We start from the raw sequence: 19,675 nt of genomic DNA on the forward strand, positions 1-19,675 counted from the left end.
TTGAGGAGTCCCTGGGTGGTACAAACGTTTAATGCGATTGGCTGCTATCTGTAGGGTTGGTGGTTCAAGTCCATGCAGAGGCACCTCAGAAGAAAGTGGTGATCTTTTCCCTGGAAATCAGACACTGGAACCCTATGAGACACAGGGTTTGTCAGAGTAGAATTTAGACATTTTGAGCTGGAGTGAACTCAGTGGAAACTGGTTGAGAGAAAACTGAAAGTTATCTTAAGAGCAGAAAAGAGACTCCATGTGTGCTTTCTCCCTACTTCATATCTCAATCTAAACTCTTTTAAGCTAACAAATCATTCTACAAAATAAATAAATAAATAAAATAAATAGAGAACAATATTAATACTTGGCTTTATTTTTCTTAGGTTTTCCCAATGGATTCTCTGGCAACATCAATCAACCAGTTTGCCCTGGAGTTTAGCAAAAAGCTATCTGAATCTTCAGAGGGTAAAAATATTTTCTTTTCCCCCTGGGGCATCTCAACTTCCTTGGCTATGGTGTACTTTGGCACCAAAGGTACCACTGCAGCTCAAATGGCCCAGGTAAGTGGGAACTGTCAGCCATTCTGTTCTGCCTTTAGACTAAGTACTTTGTTTGCCTTTTATCTTTCCTTAGCCCCCGAGAGCCCAATAGCCCACATTTCACAGTAATTCTTCCAAAATTCTAGACCGTAAGAAGAAGCAGTTCGAAATTACCAGCTGGTCTGTGGGAGAAAGATGAGGCTTTCTGCTCCCGTAAAGATTTATAGCCTTGGAAACCCTGTACCGGGTCGCTACGGGTCAGAACCGACTCCATGGCACTTAATAACAACAAGCATACCATTTCAGTACTCATGTGCTCTAGAAAAATAAAATGGAGAAACAATGAGTTCATCTATTTTGATTCAACATTAAGAACACATTAATTTTGATTATTAAAAGTTTTAAGAACCGAAGGGTCAAATATTGTTTAGACATCATGCATGGATTAAATAAAGAAACAACCAAACAAAGCAAGAGGAACAGAATTCACTTAATTTTACTTCTTTGGGTTTTAAAGAAAATCTTTGTGAGATTAGAAAAATGTTCGCTAGTCTATTAAAGAGCTCACAAAGAGATAACATTGAAATAGCAAAATAACATTATTCTGTGGGAGGAAGAGTTGGCATATACCTATGAACATAGGTTTGACAGAGGATATTTGTACCTAAGTATCTACTTTTACTGCAAATATATCCATGAATGTGGTAGAGCATACAGGGGGCCAAGTTTTGAAAACTTCTCAGAAACAATCAAACACCTTGAGAGGATGAGACGTGGGGCAAGGAGGATCAGAACAACAGACTCTGGGAACACCTTGGTCAATTGGCATAACACAGTCCACAAAGACAATGTTCTATATCCTACGTCAGTGAGTAGTGACTGAGATCTTAGACGTTTGTGCGCATCATCTAAGGTAGAGGGAAGAAGGGTGATGAAAGCTGAGAACAATGGAAACAATTAGTCCAATGTAATAGGTCATATGAACACCACACTCCACAACCCTGAGGTTAGAAGAACTAGATGGTGCCCAACGACCTCTGCTGGTCTGAAAGGGATCACAAGAGTGGGAGAAAAATGGAGAAACCAACTCAAAATCATTAAAAAGACAAGACTGTCTAGAGACTGGTAGAACTCAGACTATAACATTTATTCATATTTCATGATTTGAGTTATTTTATATTGTGAATTTGAGACTAGACTATTACTCTGACCTTTGTAATTCACAAACTATTGCGTCGTAACAACAAAAGTCTGCACCACTAATAGTTATTCCTGATCCATGAAGTTGAAAAGGATGAATCATTAAAGGGAGAGACTCTCCATAGGTGGATTGCAAGTTGGATCCATTTCATATCAATATAATGCTAGGTGTTGCTTGCCCAATTTTATTTAAATATTATGTAAATAGTAATAGCTTCAGTTTGCCCATGTGCCCAGTGAGTGGACCCTCTTCTCCTTTTACTGGGCAAATGGCCCCCGTTCTGTCACTGTGGGTGGCCCAATCTTTGGTAAAATAGACTTTACTCCTTCCTGTGAACTGGGTTTCGAAGGTGGAAGATGGAAATTTTGCTTTCTCTTCTACTTTTTCACAATTCAGGGGAGAAAAGGATTGTCCACATCCTTCCTGTTAACTTTCAAATGAACTACTGGGCTGGAGACAAAGACTCTGTCAGGCAGTGGTAAAAGATGAGACTTGAAGAAGCACTCATCTAAGATGCCTGAGATTTGGGGATAATTGTGGCACTGGTGATTTTTGCTTAAATTATCTGAATAGTGATCTCAGTTGAACATCTAGCCTTCTTTTCAAAATAGTCATAGGTAAAAGTGGAACATGGAAAAGAAGAGAATTTTCCCAACGTTACCTTAAATGCCCTTACTAATAATGCTGGTGTAACGCTGTGGCATAAAGCACTGGACCTCAAGGTCAATGGTTCAAACTAACCAGCAGCTCCTTGGAAACCCTATACAGGGTTGCTATGAGTTGGAACTGACTCAACGACACTTAACAACAATAGCATGGAAGATTTGGATTCCTAATGTGACCCTGTAGGATAAGCACTGGACTACTAACTGAAAAGATAGTGGTTCAGTTCACCAACCAAGCCTCAGAAATCTAAATGTCCTGACTAACAATGACATAGGGTTTCTGAGGCTTGGCTGGTGGGTGTGAACCACTGACTTTTCAATTTGTACTCCAGTGCTTATCCTACAGCATCACAACAGGACTCCAAATCTTCTATGTTGTTGTTGCTATTAAGTGCTGTTGAGTCAATTTAGACTCATAGCGACCCCAATAGGGTTTCCAAGGAGTTGGTTGGTGAGTTTGAACCATGGACCTTGTGGGTCAAACCAACCTCGCAGTCCAGTCAGTGCTTTATCCCACAGTGCCACACCAGGAAGTATTAAAATAAAAGGCTTACCCGTACCCATTGCCACTGGGCTGATTTCAACCGATAGCAACCCTCCAGGGCAGACTAGAACTGCCCCATAGTTTCCAAGACATAATCTTTATGGGAGAAGCCTGCCACATCATTTTCCTTTGGAGCAGCTGGTGAGTTCAAACCACTTTCTTTTGGGTTAGTCAATAAACACTTATACCCTGGTCCCTTATAAAGGGATTAGCAGTTTAATGTTTTTGGGTTTTTTTCATCTAAAAGTAGCTCTTGACTTACCCTATTCAGCTACCACACCATTTAAGTCAAATCAGAGCTCCTGTGGTTTATTAATTATATGTTTGGTAGCTATAGAAATAACTCTCATTTCTTGGCATGTATTTCATATGATTACTTCTCTGCAGATTTCACTCATCTATTACCTTTTTACTAAAATTACAGGTGCTTCAATTGAACCAAGGCCACGACCTCAAATCTTGTCCTGAAAGTGAAAAGAAAAGGAAAATGGTATCTCTTACCTTTGAATATCCAAGTAACTAATTCACCTGATGATTACAGAGAAAGCACTATTAGCATGTGTGTTTTAGTGGTTAATTTAAGTAATTTAAGAGGGCTACTTTTCCTAGAAAAACATGTCAAAATGACAGAAGCACTTTCAGAATACAAAATACGTACACGTTTTTGAGAAGTCATATTATTTTTCCTTATCTTCCCCACCTATTTTTCCCTTTCAAAATAGTTTCATCTTTAAGTGTATGTTTGCCTGTCTTGCAAGCTAAATATGAAGAATTCAGTGCCCTAATAATTTTGACATTTTTTACATTGCTAGCATTAAAGCAGACATTCTAAAATCTACATTAGATTTGTGTTCTAGCTTTTGTTTGCAATGCACCAAATCATTTTACTTATCTATAGATTGCTGAGATATAGCTCATGTTCAACATGGTTATTTGATTGATCTCTTTTCTTCCAAAGGAATTCAATTTGGACAAAGTTGAAGGAATATACTCTAATTTCCAGACACTTATCTCAGAAATCAACAAGCCCAACAATGCCTACATCCTTAAGACAGCCAATGGGTTATACGGTGAGAAGACATATCCATTTTACAATGTAAGTAAAAGCACTTTATTTAAAGCTGATGGGAAGCAAAGGACCATGAGACACTAACCAACAACTTTTTGTACATTTCTCTAGCATTTCCAAGTACAATACTTCCTCGTAAGCATTCATTTAGAGCAGCCAAGAGCATGTTGTTGTAAAGGAAACCAATAATGGCTCTCAGACAAAATCTAGCGATCAGATCTTCATGTCCAGAATAAAAGAGTAGGCTCTAGGAATGGAGCTTGAACACATATGAAAATTAGGTCTATATTATGTTTGGATCAATGTTTGTTTCACTGGAAATAGGGAGCAAAAAGTACAGAATAAATAAACATCAACAAACACCAGCTGGCATCGAGATGCTTCCAGCCCTATGTGTACAGCAGAATTGTGCTCTATAGAGTTTTTAGGGTTACCCTCTTTTGGAAACAGATCTCCACCTCTTTATTCTAAGATTATCTCTAGGAGGACTTGAACGCCCACCCTTCTGGTTAGCAGTCAAGTACTTAACAGTTTGCACCACCCAAGAACTCCATAGAGAAATTGCCGTTGTTATTCACAAACAGTGACTCCTGTAAGTTACAGGAACACTCTCCTGTCGGATTTCTAAGTCTATAATCTTTATGGAATCTGACTACATCATGTTGCTTCCTTGGAGCAGTTGGTGAGTTTGAACCTCAGACCTAATTGATTAGCAACCAAGTGCTTAACCACGGTACCACCAGGGATTGATCAGAACCCTTGGGTTAAGTAGGAAGTGATGCCTTATGTATTTTTTAAATTTTGGTTTTAGTAGACTATAAATTCCTCAGAATTTGGATCTTGTAATCTTTGTTCTGTTGCCTGGAAGAGGAATTAACTCACTAACTTTTACTGCTTACAAGTCCACCATGAAGTCAGCAAGCTGACAGAGAATCATAACTGCCCTGAAGAATAAATGATGTTCCCAGGATAGGTGTTCCTGGTCACTACAACCCACATCCGGTGACTGACTGCTTTCACAATGCACCTCCAGGGCCTGGAAGGAGAAGAACAACGTTTTTCCTCAGAAAGTGTGTTTTGTCTGTTTTCTCAAGTTCTAATGTGGGCCAGCACCTCTGGAATGCCTGATCATGCTCAGAAGTCTAATTTACTGTCAGCATAAAGTTTTCCTTAGAGGCCCTTCACAAGGTTCCATAGCAGCAACTGCAGGTCCCAGGAACCTCACTTGGGTCCCATTCCTGCCACAGTAATAAAGTACAATTTCCAAGACTGGTTGGCCACTGGGCGTCTTCCTGTGGATTTGTGGATTGTTCTTTCTATTCCAGCCTTGGCCATGAATCAAAATAGGAAAGAGGAGACAGGAAGGTTCAGAACCAACTGTGGCAGGCATTCTCCCAGCACCTGGGGTTCTGTGGGGCTAGTCAGGGCTCTGCTACGTTTGCAATATTGTTTCAAGTGCCATCCAGTCAGTTCTGACTCACACTGACCCTTTATGAGGTTTCCAGGGTTTTTAAATCTTTGGGACCAGAAAGCCTCATCTTTTTTCCCATGGAGAGACTGGTGGACTTTTTGGTCCAAAATCCAGTGCTTATCCTACAGAGCCACCACACTTCCAAATTTGCAAAGAGGCTGCTTAATTCTTGATCCAAACTGGGGATGAGGGGAGAAGGGAGTGATAGGGTGGGAGTTCACAATTGTCCATTCACCTAGCTCTTTTGATAGTCAAAATAGACTTGAAATCTAAATTTTGTATAAAGTTTACAAAAAGAGGATTTTACCTGTATCTTTCAGAAATATCTAGATGACATGAAAAAATACTTTGGAGCAGAGCCACAGTCTGTTAATTTCATAGAAACTCCTGACCAAACCAGAAAGGAGGTCAACTCTTGGGTTGAAAACCAGACTGAAGGTAAGTTTTCACCCTGGAGTTCCTTAGAGCTTCTCCAAGTATCAACGTTTCAAATTGGTGGTGGTGGTGGTGGTGGGGACGAGCCTTGGAGTTGGTTCCGACTCATGTTGTTGTTGTTGTTAGGTGCCATCGCGTTGGTACCGACTCATTGCAACCTTATTTCTATACACAGAAGAACGAAACACTGCCCAATCTGGGGCCAACCTCACTACCGTTGCCATGCTTGAGTCCATCAATACTGTCACTTGGCCAATCCATCTCGTTGGGGGTCTTCCTCTTTTTCTCTGACCCTCCACCTTACCAAACATGATGTCCTTCTCCAGCGACTGGTCCTTCCTGGCAATATGTCCAAAGTATGAGAGACGAAGTTTGGCCATCCTAGCCTCCAAGGAGCATTCCGGCAGCACTTCTTCCAACACAGATCTATTGGCTCTTTTGGCAGCCCATGGCACTTTTAGTATTCTCCTCCAACACCACAACTCAAAAGCATCAATTCTTCTATGCTCTTCCTTACAGTGACTCTGTATATGAGTATCTGAGGCTGTGAATCTTTTTGGGAGACGAAAGCCTTATCTTTCTTCCACACAAAATCTGGTAGTTTCAAACTGCTGACCTTGAGGTTAGCAGCCCGACTCGTAATCACTGTGCTAACAGAGTAGAAATGTGGACACATTATAACTGATTAGAACATTTCTTTCTAGAACCATAATGTTTAGATTTGGTTTTTCCAATAATCCACTGCTGTCAAGTCAACTCAGATGCACAGGGACCCCAGAGGACAAGCTAGAACTATTTCACAGGGTTCGGAGACTGTAAATCTCCACAGGGGCAGACTGCAGAGCAGCTGGTGGGTTTGAACTGCTGACCTTTAAGTCAACAGCCCAATGTTTATCCCACTGCAACACCAGGGTTCCGTTTACCAACAAGCCATTTCTAAAACATGTAAGTCAAGTCTCCACTTTACTGAGTAAAGAAGAATATTATCAAATCTCACTAATTCCAAACAGAAGTCAAGTCAAAAGGAAATAGCCTTACACTTTGAAATACTGCTGCTTCTATGATTTTAAGTGATGCAACTACTATTTAATAACAATGGTGCCACTAAATGTGCTATAAGACCTTAAGTAATTTAAAAAAATCAGGATATAGGTTAAGTTTCTGTACCAAAAAAAGGAGAGAAAAGAGAACCCCCAAATACAGTGCCTTAAGTAAGATGTTGTTGTTGTTAAGTGCCGTGGAGTCGGTTCCGACTCATAGCGACCCTGTACAGGGTTTCCGAAGCTGTAATCTTTACGGGAGCAGAAAGCCTCATCTTTCACCCACGGAACAGCTGGTGGTTTCGAACTGCTGACCGTGAGATTAGCAGCCCGATTCGTAACCACTACGCTACCAGAGCTCCTTAAGTTTATATTTCTCTTACGTACTTCTTCTCTTTCTCTCTTAAAGTCTTATTGTCTGAAAGCTCCTTCCAAATGGGGAATGGGCGAGGGGTGTTGAATACATGCAGTCCAAAACCGATCACATATTTGTTTGGCATGTTGGACATTCTAGTGTCCACATTAATTCCAAAACATCTTAAAAAAAAAAAAAAATGGTATTTCATCCATTACCTACCAGGGTAGTTTAGTGGCTACGAATTGTGCTGCTAACCTCAAGGTCAGCAATTCGAAGCTACCAGCTGTTCTGCAGGAGAAAGATGACGCTTTCTGCTCCTGTAAAGATTTACAGCCTGAGAAATCCTGTACAGGGTCACTATGAGTTGGAACCGACTCCACCGCACAACACACCACCAGGACCAAGGGTGTGTGTAAGTAGCCAGACAGTAGGTGGCACTGTTAGCTCTCCAGTGTAGGAAAATGTTCTCTTTGGAGCCAATGCTTTGTGTTACTTTGAGGCATTGTATTTAAATCTGCATTTGTACATCCCTTGTAAAACTAATGATCTTTTATATGCCCTACTACTGCTGTGCGTTTTAGCAGCTAGGTGCATTGAAAGAAGTGAATGATAGACTCAAATTTAAATTAACTGGAGTTTTCCCAACCTGACATCCCTGGCATGCTCTTCATTTTCAGCTACTGCTCTACAGGATGATAAAGAAATTAATTCAAATATTTAAAAAATGTTTTAAATTAGCAGTTATTTAGACTTAACTCTAATTTGTACTGATGGCTTTATCGTGCTTTCTTGTACCCCATATCTTCTTACTGGTTCAATGTTTTTTACTGGTATGTGTTCCCTTGTAATTGTTTAAAGGGGGTCTGAGCAACTGTAGATTATAAAAGTTCTGAAGAATTCAATATTTAAAACTGTCCTTGGTGTGGCTTTGCAAACCCACCAGCTACTCCTAGGAAACGCTGTACAGTTTCACTTAGTCAAAAGTGACTCAACAGCATTAATACCAACATACTAATGAAGTTGCTGATGTGGTGCTGTAGAATAGTGCACTGGACTGCAAGGTTGGATTGAACAGCATGATCGGTGCTTCAAACTCAGCAGCCTCTCCTCGGAAACTATACAGGGTCGCCATGAGTCAGAGCCAACTCCACGGCACTTAAAAACGACAATGGAGTTGCTGAGTATTGAATAGTATACAAGCTCATCTTTCCCCTAGATATCAGTAATCAGTACTAGTGATGAAAATAATACCTGTGGTCTAGGTCTTCCCCAGAAGAAGATGATAGGTTTTCTCTATCTTTGGTGTCCAATATTATGTTCTACATGCTGTGGTTGTTAGGTGCCATCGAGTTGGTACCAATTCGTAGCAACCCTGCCCAGTTCTATGCCAACATCACAACCATTGCTACATTGGAGCTCATAGCAGCTGCCACTGGGCCAATCCTCTTGTTGGAGGTCTTCCTCTTTTTCTACAACCTTCCATTTTACCAAATAGGATATTCTTCTCCAGGGACTGGTCCCTCCTGACAATATGTCCAAAGTATGAGAGATTAAGTCTGAGCATCCTGGCTTCCAGGGAGCATTCTGGTTGTATTTCTTCCAACACTGATTGGTTTGTTCTTTTGGCAGTCCGTGGTACTTTAAAATTTAATATTCTCCTCCAACATCATAGCTCAAATGCACTAGTTCTTCTGTAGTCTTCCTTATTCACTTATTCACTGCCCAACTTTCACATGCATATGAGGTTATTGGAAATATCATGACTTGGGTCAGGCACACCTTAGCCAGGCACTCAAACTCACGTCTTTGCTCTTCAGCATTTTAAAGAGGTCTTGTGTAGCAGATTTGCCTGATACAGTAAGTTGTTTGATATCTTGACTGCTGCTTCCATGAGCATTGATGATTGATCCAAGTAAATGAAGTCTTTGACAACTTCAATCTTTTCTCCATTTATTGTGATGTTATTTATTGGTCCTGTTGTGAGAATTTTTGTTTTTACATTGAGGTGCAGCACATATCGAAGGCCATGATCTTTGATCTTCATCAGTAAGTATTTTAAGTCCTCTTCCCTTTCAGCAAGTAAGGTTATATTATCTGCATATCTCAGGTTGCTTATGAATCTTCCTCTAATCTTGATACTATATTCTTCTTCATTTAATCCAGCCTCTTAGATTATTTGCTCAGTTGAATAAGTATGATGAAGGAATACAACCCTGGCACACACCTTTCCTAAGGTTGTACTAAACCATTCCCTTGTGCTTTTGAACAACTACCTCTTGGTCTATGGACACGATCCTCATGAGCACAATTGTGTGTTCCGGAATACTCATTCTCTGCAATGCTGTCCATAGTTTGTCATGATCCACACAACAGAAAGCCTCTGCATAGTCATTAAAGCACAGGTAAACATCTTCCTGGTAGTCTGTGCTTTCAGCCAAGACCCATCTGACGTTAGCAATGATATCCCTTGTTTCACATCCTCTTCTGAATTTGGCTTGAATCTCTGGAAGTTCTCTGACAATGTATGGTTGCAGCTGTTTTTTAATTATGTTTATTTGTACATAAGGAATATTTTTCTTTCTTTTTTATAAAGTTCTGCCATTTATTTTAACTTGCATTCTGACATTCCTTTAAAATCTAAATGCAAAGACTCCTTCAGCTAGAATTACTTGTGTATTTTGTTTATTTAATCACTTTCTCTATGAGTCAGAACTGACTCGAGGGCACTTCATAACAAGAGTACTCATTAAAGCCAAAACAGCTCAAACTCCTCTGACCCATCCAAACAAATCATATGATTAAATCCTAACCAAACCCGTTACCATGCAGCTGATTCTGACTCATACTAACCTCACTGTGTAATAGAATAGAAACTGTCCCATAGCATTTTCTTGACTGTAATCTTTGGAGTTTCAAACTTACCTAATATTTCACAGGAGCTGGCAGTATTTCCTTTTACTCTACATAGGATTTCTAGGCGTCAAAAGCAACTCAACAGCACGTAACAGCAACAAGAATCTTTAGGGAAGTAGATCACCATTGAGCCTCTAGGTGGATTGGAAATGCCAACATTTCACTTAGTAGTTGAACATAAACCATCTGTGCCATCCAGGGACCATAGATTGTGGTAATGCTGATATTGTTGTTTTTATGGGTGTTTGAGTTCATTTTTGACATATAACTTACTTTATGTGTTTCAGAGAAGCACTTCTCTATAGAGTTTTCTAGGCTATAATCTTTCCAAGTCTTTCTGCTATGGTGAGACTGGGTGCATTTGAACCACCAACTTTTTAACTAGCAGCCAAGTGCTTAACCGTGGCACCACTAGGATTAGATTTCCTAACATTATATGATTGTTACTGTCATGGCATCATATTACTGACATTGATCTGTTGTTGTTGTTGTTGTGAGCTGCCTAGTCATTTCTGATTCGTAACTACCCTGTATATGATTTCTAAGAACGGCTAGTGGGTTTAAACTTCTGACTTTGCTGTGATCATAGATTGATTTGCTCATATTTAATTTAGGATTTTTTATGTATATTCATAAGAGAAACTGGTCTATAGATTTGGATTTTGTGCCTTTTTGTCATGTTTTAATACTGGGATTAAAACTAATTTGATGAAACTAATCAGATGTCTTTCTACTCTGAGCTATTAAAATACTCTGGAGCTATTAAAATACTCTGGAGCTATTTTAATAGTGTAGACATTATCTGGAGTCCTGGTGGCACTATGGGTTAATGTACTGGACTATAAGGATGGTTTGAACCACAAGGTCAGCAGTTCAAGCTTACCAGCTGCTCCTTGGAAATGCTATACAAAGTCGCTATGAGTCAGAACTGATGGTACTTAATGACAACAACAACAACAGGCATTATCTACTAACAGAGTGTTAAAAATATTTGTCCTCTAAATATCGGAGTTGGCACTGTTTTCAGAGGAGCTAATTCCTTGACAATTTTAAAATTTCAATCATGTTTGATATCTTTTTAAAGTTTCCTACCAATTCTAGAGTTTCTATTCGTGTTTTCCTCCATATCCATTTCATTAGTCAAATGGTAAATCTTTTATAATTTTAGAATCTCTTTCAAGTGTGTACTTTGACATCTGAAAAATTAGCCCTTCATTTCAGGTAGTCTGTGTTTGGGGGGTGAAAGTGGGTTGTGTGGAAGTCTCCTCAATACAGATCTTTCTACCACATATTTGTTGTTGTTGTTGTTGTTAGGTGCCATCGAGTCGGCACCGACTCATAGCGACCCTATGCACAGCAGAACAAAACAATGTCCGATCCTGGGCCAACCTCACTACTGTTGCCAAACTTGAGTCCATTGATGCTGACACCTGGCCAATCCATCTCGTTAGTTAGCTGACATCTTGTTATGGTTAGCTGCCCATCAAGTTGACTCCAACTCCTAGAGACTCAATGCTCAACAGAACAGAACACTGACTGGTCCCGTGTCATCCTCATAATTATTGCTATGTTTGCACCCATGATGGTCTTTCCCAGGGGAGGGTCCCACCTGATAACAAGTCCAAAGCATGTGAGATGAAGTCTAGTCATCCTACCTCCTGAGGAGACTTGTGGTTTTACTTCCAAGACAGATGTGTTTCTTCTTCTGGCAGTCTATGGTACTTTTAGTATTCTTCTCCAAACCTTAATTTAGACTCATTGTTTCTTCTAGGATCTTTCTTATTACGAGGCTTTTGAAACTATCATGGCTTGGGCCAGGTCTACCTTACTCCTTAAAGTGGCATCTTTGTTTTTTAACAATTCAAAGAGGTCTTTTGCAGTAGATTTGCCCAATGCACTATGTGGCTTGAGTTTTTGACTGCTGCTTCTATGAGCATTGATTATGGATCCAAGTAAAATGAAATCCTTGACAACTTAAAAATCTTTTTCCTGTTTGCCATGATATTGTTTATTGGTCCAGTTGTGAGATTTTTGTTTTGTTTACACTGAGTTGCAATCCATATGGAGGACCGTGTTCTTTGATCTTCATCAGCAAGTACCTCAAGTCCTCTTTGCAGCCAATAAGCAATATTATCATCTACATATCACAGGTTAATAAAGAGACAATTTCCAACGCTGATGCCACATTCTTCTTCATCTCAATGTTATCCATAGTTTTGTTAGGTTCCACACAGTCAAATGCCTCTGCATAGTTAATAAAGCACAAGTAAACATCCTTGTGGTATTCTTTGCTTTCAGCCAAGATCCATTGCACGTTATCATTAATACCCCTTCTCCCATGTCCTTTTCTGAATCCAGCTGGAATGTCTGCCAGTATATCGTTGATGTACTACTATAACCATCTTTTATATTATCATCAGCATCATTTCATTTGCTTGTGATATGAATAATAGTTTGATAATTTCCACATTCTGCAGGGTCACATTTCTTCAAATTCTAGGGTCATCTTTCTTTTGGGGCACAAAAATGGATCTCTTCTAGTTGGGTGACCAGGTAGGTGTCTTCCAAATTTTTTGACATAGACTGTACTAAAGTAGAGTTGAATCTAATGACCAGAGCTTTTGAGACCTTCATTTACTGATGTGGCAACTCAAAATGAGAAGAAACAGGTGCAAATATGTTTTAATAATTTGAATGTGAAGTGCAGGAAGTATGAATCTAGAAAACCTGAAGTCATCAAAAATAAAAATAGAATGCATAAAGATCAATATCCTAGTGTGGTAGAAGTAGTGAGGTTGGCCCGGGATCGGACATTGTTTCATTCTGCTATGCATGGGGTCTCTATGAGTCAGTTCCAACTCGATGGCACCTGACAACAACAAAGGCACTAGTGAACTGAAATGGACTGGTATTGACCATTTAGAATCAGAAAATCATGTCATTTACTATTATAGGAATGACAAACTGAAGAGGAATGGCATCACATTCACTGTTAAAAAGAGCATTTCAAGATCTGTCTTAAAGTACAATGCTATCTGACATAGGATAATGACCATGTGCCTAAAAGGAAGATTACTTAATACCACTAGTACTCAAATTACACACCAGCCACTAAAGTCAATGATGCTGAAATTGAAGAATTCTAACAACATTCCAAAATTGAATAAGCATGCAACCAGTATGCATTGATAATTAGAACGTGAAAGTTGGAGATAAAGAGGAAGGGCCAGTAGTTAGAAAACATGGCCTTGGTGACAGAAATGATGCTGGAGGACACATGAGAGAATTCTGCCAGACCAATGACTTAGTCATTGCAAATACCTTTTTCCATCAACATAAAAGACTATAAACTTGGACCTCTACAGATGGAATACAAAAGAATTATACTGATGAGATCAGTGGGTAAAGAAGATGGAGAAGCTCAATATCATCAGCCAAAACAAGGCCAAGGGCCTATTGTAGAACAGACCATTAATTGCTCAGATGCAAGTTCAGACTGAAGCTGAAGAAAATTAAAACAAGTCTTGTATGGCACTGTAGGATCAGCACTGGACTTTGAACCACAGTTTAGCAGTTCAAAACCACCAGCTGCTCCTCAGAGACCCTATACAGGGTCACTGTGAGCCGTAACTGACTCACCGGCACTTAGCAACAACAACAATGAGAACCAAAATATGACCTTGAGTATATGCCACCTGAATTAGAGACCATCTCAAGAATAAAGTTGTTGCATTAGATGTGGGATGATATCGATAGCATAATACATAAAGAAAGCAAATGGTCATTAAAAATAGAGGAACAAAGTAAATACCAAAATGAATGTCAAAAGAGACCTGAACCTTGTCCTTGAGAGTTTAGTGAAGCTAAATAGAGTAGAAGACATGATGAAATAAAAGAGCTGAACAGAAAATTTCAAAGGGCAGCTCAAGAAGTTGAGGTATAGTATTATAATAGAATGTGCAAAGACCTGAAGTTAGAAAACCACAAGAGAAGAACACATTCAGCATTTCTCATGCTGAAAGAACTAAAGAAAAATTGCAAGCTTTGAGTTGTAGTATAAAGAATTATATAGGCAAAATACTGAATGATGACTGAAACATCAAAAGAAGATGGAAGGAATACACAGAGTCCCTGTACCAAAAAGAATTGGTCAATGTTGAATCATTTCGGGAGGTACCATATGATTAAGAATAGAAGGTACACTGAAGGCATTGGAGAAGAACAAGGCTCAAGACATTGACTAAATACAACTTAAATGTTTCAACAAACTGATGCAGAACTGAAGTTGCTCATTTGTCAGTGCTAAGATACAGTCATTTGAACAGAACCAGGGAATATGGAATGGTTTAAAATCAGGAAAAATGTGCTGTAGGCTTGTTATCATTCACCAAGCTAATTCAATCTCCATGCTGAACAAATCATCAGAGAAGCTGGATTATAAGAAGAAAACATAGAATCAGCATTTGAGGAAGAGTCCTTAACAACCTGAGATATGTAGATGACACAACCTTGCTTACTGAAAGTGAAGAGGATTTGAAATACTGATGAAAATTAAAGACTTTTTACCCTTCAGTATGGATTGCAACTCAATACAAAGAAAACAAAAATCTTCACAACTGGACTGATAAATAACATCATGACAAACAGGAAAGATTGAAGTTGTGTCCACAATCAATTTTTCTTGTGTCCACAATCAATGCTTATGGAAGAAATCAAAGGATATATTGCATTATGAAAATATGTTGCAAAAGAACTTTTTAAAGTGTTAAGGAACAGAGATGTCAGTTTGAGGACTAAGGTGCTCCCAAACCAAGTCATTTTCAATTGTCTCATACACATATGAAAGTTGGATAATGAACAAGGAAGACTGTAGAAGAATTGATGCATTTGAATTGTCGTGTTAAAGAAGAATGTTGAAAATACCATTGACAGAAGAACAAATAAATCTGTTTTGGAAGAAGCACAGTCAGAATGCTCCTTACAAGCAAAAACGGCAAGACTTCGTCTCTCGCACATATTATGAGGAGGGACCAGACCCTGAAAAAAGAAGCAATGCTTGGTAAAGTGGAAGGTCTGCAAAAAAGAGGAAGATGTCTCCAACCAGATGAACTATCATAGTGGCAGCAACAATGGGCTCAAATGTAGGAACAGTTGTGTGGCTGATGCAACACCTGGCACTGATTAGTTCTATTGGACAAAGAGGGTCTCTATGAGTCAAAAATGACTTGATGGCGCCTACCAACAGTGGTTCGAAACTACCAGCCGCTCCGCGGGAGAAAGATGAGGCTTTCTACTCCCGTAAGGATTTACACCCTCGGAAACCCTGTACAGGGTCGCTATGGGTCGGAACCGACTCGACGGCACTTAACAACAACAACAACCAACAACAAGGTGAACAGAGGTAAAGTCTCCCAGGAAAATTCATGTAGCACAGTTCTTACTACCCTCAAAAAATGAGCAGGTACATTGTCATGGTGAAAAGAAATGATTCTGCATAACTCTCCTGGCTTTTTTCTCACCAATGCAATTTTCCATTTTCCTTATGTTTCTTTATTATAAGCTCCCATGATCGTCTTGTGACCTGTGAGAAAAATTGACAACTTTTGCCTCGACTTCTTTGCCTTGAATTTAACTGGGTGCACGGATTCTCTCAGAACTTACTGTCTTGAATGGATCTTGCTCTCTGGATGGGATTGTTAAATCCAAGACTCATTTCTGGTTACAATTCTTTTGATGAAATCATCTTTATTAGCTTCTGTGTTGCTTAAAAGCCTGATGGAAAAATTCGCAATTTGAGCTAGTTGATCTTCACATAACAATTTGGCACTCATCCTTTGTTTGAAAGCATCCTAATGAAACTAAAGGAAATCTATTACAGTCAATCTGAGCACAACTTGATAAAGGAAATCTATTCTGAGATCAGCCACCCACTGATCACAGAACCAGGTTTATATATTTTTTGTTTGGAATAAACCTATGCATGTATGAACTAAAACCCCAATAGCAACATATTTTGACTTGCTGTTGCAGATACCAACCATGGTACTTTTTCAACAAATCTCTAATTTGTAAAAAAAAAATGTGTAAACAGGTAGATTTGATATATTGTATACATTGTCTTACAGATATACCAAGATGTTTTAGTGGGGGAGTTTGGCGAGAATGAATGGTGGTCAAATATCAGTTTAAACAGTTAATAGAACAGTGCAATATAAGCAGTTGATCAAAGCAGAATTTGGGGCAACCACAAATGTTGACACATTATTCAGTTTAGACTGCATGCAGAAGTGAAAGAAGGAAACATTTCAGTTCCCTCAAAAAGATGTACAAAGCAACTCATATTACAAGGAAGTCTTCACAATTAAGACAAACATTTATAATTAATATGGAACAATAGTTACTGATCATTCAATATAGGCTCGCTCCAGTGTTTCTTTCCTTTACTCATAGCTATTCTGAATAATTTACTTATTCCTAAATTATTCCATTTCTGGAAAATCTGAGCCCAGAATTTTATAGAAAAGTTTTATGGCTCAGAAAAAAAGGGAAGTCAAGTTTTCTTCCATTAAAATATACATATATTACCATGCAGTCATTTGAAATCTGTTGTTTTTGTTCTTGTAGGAAAAATCTTGAATCTCTTACCTGAGGATTCTGTGGGTCCTACAACTAGGATGGTTCTAGTGAATGCCCTTTACTTTAAAGGAATGTGGGAGCAACAGTTCTCAGTTGAAAACACCACAGAAAAACCTTTCCGAATAAACAAGGTAGGTGCCAGTTAATGACCCGTATGGAGTTTTACTTGAAATAGTAAGGGGATGTATTTTTTAAATCCATGTCTGAAGTCAGTTTTTGTAAACTATGGTCCAGCCTAGTGAAGGAATGGCTGGACTGAAATCCCCAGCTGTATCCCACCTGAAAATTCCCTTTGCACCCTTTTTCTCTGCAAATAGATTTCCAACCATGTTATCACTCAGACCAACTACACCCATGCAAGCTGTGTAAGGGAATCTTTGTGTTGGTTTTCTGGCTGAGAACTGCAATGTGGCCCAGTGGCAGGGGCCTGAAAAGAGTTAGAAGCAGACCTCCATGCCCAAGCCCAATCTCTCACTACTACTTCTGTTCTAGTTCTACCAAACCAATGATATCGTCTACCAAACTCTTCTGTTTCATAAGTAAAATAAGTGAACTATTTTACATATCAACCTTTTTCCTTAAGATCTTTTCTGTGATAGGATACAACATACTTGTTTTGATCATGAGTAACTGGAATCTACTAGAACAAAAAGGAGACTATAAGGTTATACACACAGCTCATTGAGTCTAAGGGTTGGGATGTGGCTTAGTCTCAGAATGAAACAATTCAAACATTGTCAGAATTCTTTAACCATCTTCTTAACTATTTCTCTTATCATTCTTCTGTCAGGCTAACTCAAACACTATGTCTAACTCTCTTGGTTCCCAGTCCACAAGGACAGAATCCCAAAGCACCTCCTCTCTGCTAAGGAAGGAATTGGTGGACTGAAGTTTGTTACCATTGCTTGGTCCAGGGTGGGTCACGTTGTATAAACAGTGTGCAGAGTAGCTGATGAGTAATCCTTTGATTGTACACAACAGACAGTTCCCAGAATGTCAATGGTCTTGGCACATAATCCAATAGATCTGGGTACAACTGGACAATTAGAAATGAGCTGGATATTTATCTGGTTTATTATAATCATCAGAAATGTTCAGTTGCATGTGATAGACAAGCAAATTAGTTTCTGCAAAATAAGGACTTGTATTAGCATGTGTAAGTAGGAGGAACCAGGAAGTTCAGGAGTGGAGTTTCCAGAATCTTAAGCTAAACACTGTGCTACCAAGGCTCCTTGGATAGTATGTCTTCAACATCTGAATTGCAGTTTTTCTTTGCATAGGAGTTTTGAATATGAAATACAGCTTACTCAATATCTGAATCATTGGCTCTTCCATAGTTGCATAAGCTTATGTATTCTTTTCAGGGTTTGGTTGACTCCACCTTGTTCTGATTTATAGAGGTTGCCACAAAAACCATAAGACAGGAAGTCCTCGATTCTGTGCGAGTGATGTTATTCAGTAGAATACATTTTTCCGGAAGACAAGGCCTTGATAACTGTATCCAGCATTTAACCGTGGGGCCCCAGCTTCCCCAGTGCTCTAGATAAGTGAGAACCAATTATGATAAAAATTAATGACTCTAATGACTTTGCTACCTATCTTTATAGACCACAAGCAAACCAGTACAGATGATGTCGATGAAACAAAAGCTTCCAGTATTTCACATAGAACAGCCACAAGTCACGGGTCTTCAACTGTACTATGAGAGCCGTGACCTCAGCCTTCTCGTACTGCTGCCAGAAGACATCAGTGGACTGGAGCAGGTATTTGTCTGATGTTAGGATGATACTAGTATTCACCTTGTTGGGAAAAACATAAGGGTCCGCTCTCCCTGTTCTTCAATTCCCATTGTTGTTGTTAAGTACTGCCGAGTTAGTACTGACTCATAGTGACCCTGTATAGGATTTCCAAGGAGCAGCTGGTTAATTTGACCCACTGACCTTGTGGTTCAAAGCAACCTTGCAGTCCAGCGCATTAACCCACAGTGCCACACAAGAACTCCATTTAATTCCCATAGGAAAGACAATCATTATAGATTGGTGGTGGTAGTTAGGTGCCTAGGAGTCAGTTCTGACTTATAGCAACCCTGTACAGGGTTTCCGAGACAATAAATCTTTACAGGAACAGAAAGCCTCATCTTTCTCCTGGAACCACTGGTAGTTTCGAATGGCTGACTCTGAGGTTAGCAGCCTGATTTGTAACCACTATGCTACCAGAGTTGTTATTGTTGTTAGGTGCCATGGAATCCATACCGACTCATAGCGACCTTATGCACAGCAGAATGAAATACTGCCCAATCGTGGGCCAACCTCACTACTGTTGCCATGCTTGAGTCCACTGATGCTGTCACTTGGCCAATCCATCTCATTGAGGGTCTTCCTCTCTCTGACCCTCCACCTTACCAAACATGATATCCTTCTTCAGCGATTGGTCTCTCCTGCAATATGTCCAAAGTATGAGAGATGAAGTTTGGCCATCTTGGCCTCCAAGGAACATTCTGGCTGCACTTCTTCCAAAACGGATCTGTTGGTTCTTTTGGCAGCCCATGGCACTTTCAATATTCTTCCCAACACCATAACTCAAATGTGTCAATTCTTCTATGGTCTTCCTTATTTACTGTACAGCTTTCACATGCATATGAGGTTATTGCCTAATGCAATACGTCGTTTGATTTCTTGACTGCTGCTTCCATGAGTGTTGTTAGTGGATCCAAGAAGAATGAAGTCCTTGACAACTTCAATCTTTTCTCTGTTGATAAGAATGTTGTTTATTGGCGCAGTTGTTGTTGTTGCTGTTGTTATGTGCCGTGGAGT

The 19,675-nt window shown here is 39.4% G+C and overlaps 1 protein-coding gene across 1 annotated transcript in view; it reads left to right on the forward strand.

Moving 5' to 3' along the window:
• The first annotated feature begins 383 nt into the window (after positions 1 to 383).
• SERPINB10 (serpin peptidase inhibitor, clade B (ovalbumin), member 10) overlaps positions 384 to 19,675 on the forward strand; it is a 26,025-nt gene continuing 6,733 nt past the window's right edge. The window contains exons 1-6 of the mRNA XM_006837544.1: positions 384 to 551; positions 3,365 to 3,430; positions 3,899 to 4,036; positions 5,801 to 5,918; positions 16,851 to 16,993; positions 18,470 to 18,625. Of these exons, the coding sequence (XP_006837607.1) occupies positions 384 to 551; positions 3,365 to 3,430; positions 3,899 to 4,036; positions 5,801 to 5,918; positions 16,851 to 16,993; positions 18,470 to 18,625 (789 nt within the window). The remainder of the gene's footprint in view (positions 552 to 3,364; positions 3,431 to 3,898; positions 4,037 to 5,800; positions 5,919 to 16,850; positions 16,994 to 18,469; positions 18,626 to 19,675) is intronic.

The sequence above is a fragment of the Chrysochloris asiatica genome, unplaced genomic scaffold, assembly GCF_000296735.1.
Source record: "Chrysochloris asiatica unplaced genomic scaffold, ChrAsi1.0 scaffold00021, whole genome shotgun sequence".
Taxonomy (NCBI): Eukaryota; Metazoa; Chordata; class Mammalia; order Afrosoricida; family Chrysochloridae; genus Chrysochloris; species Chrysochloris asiatica.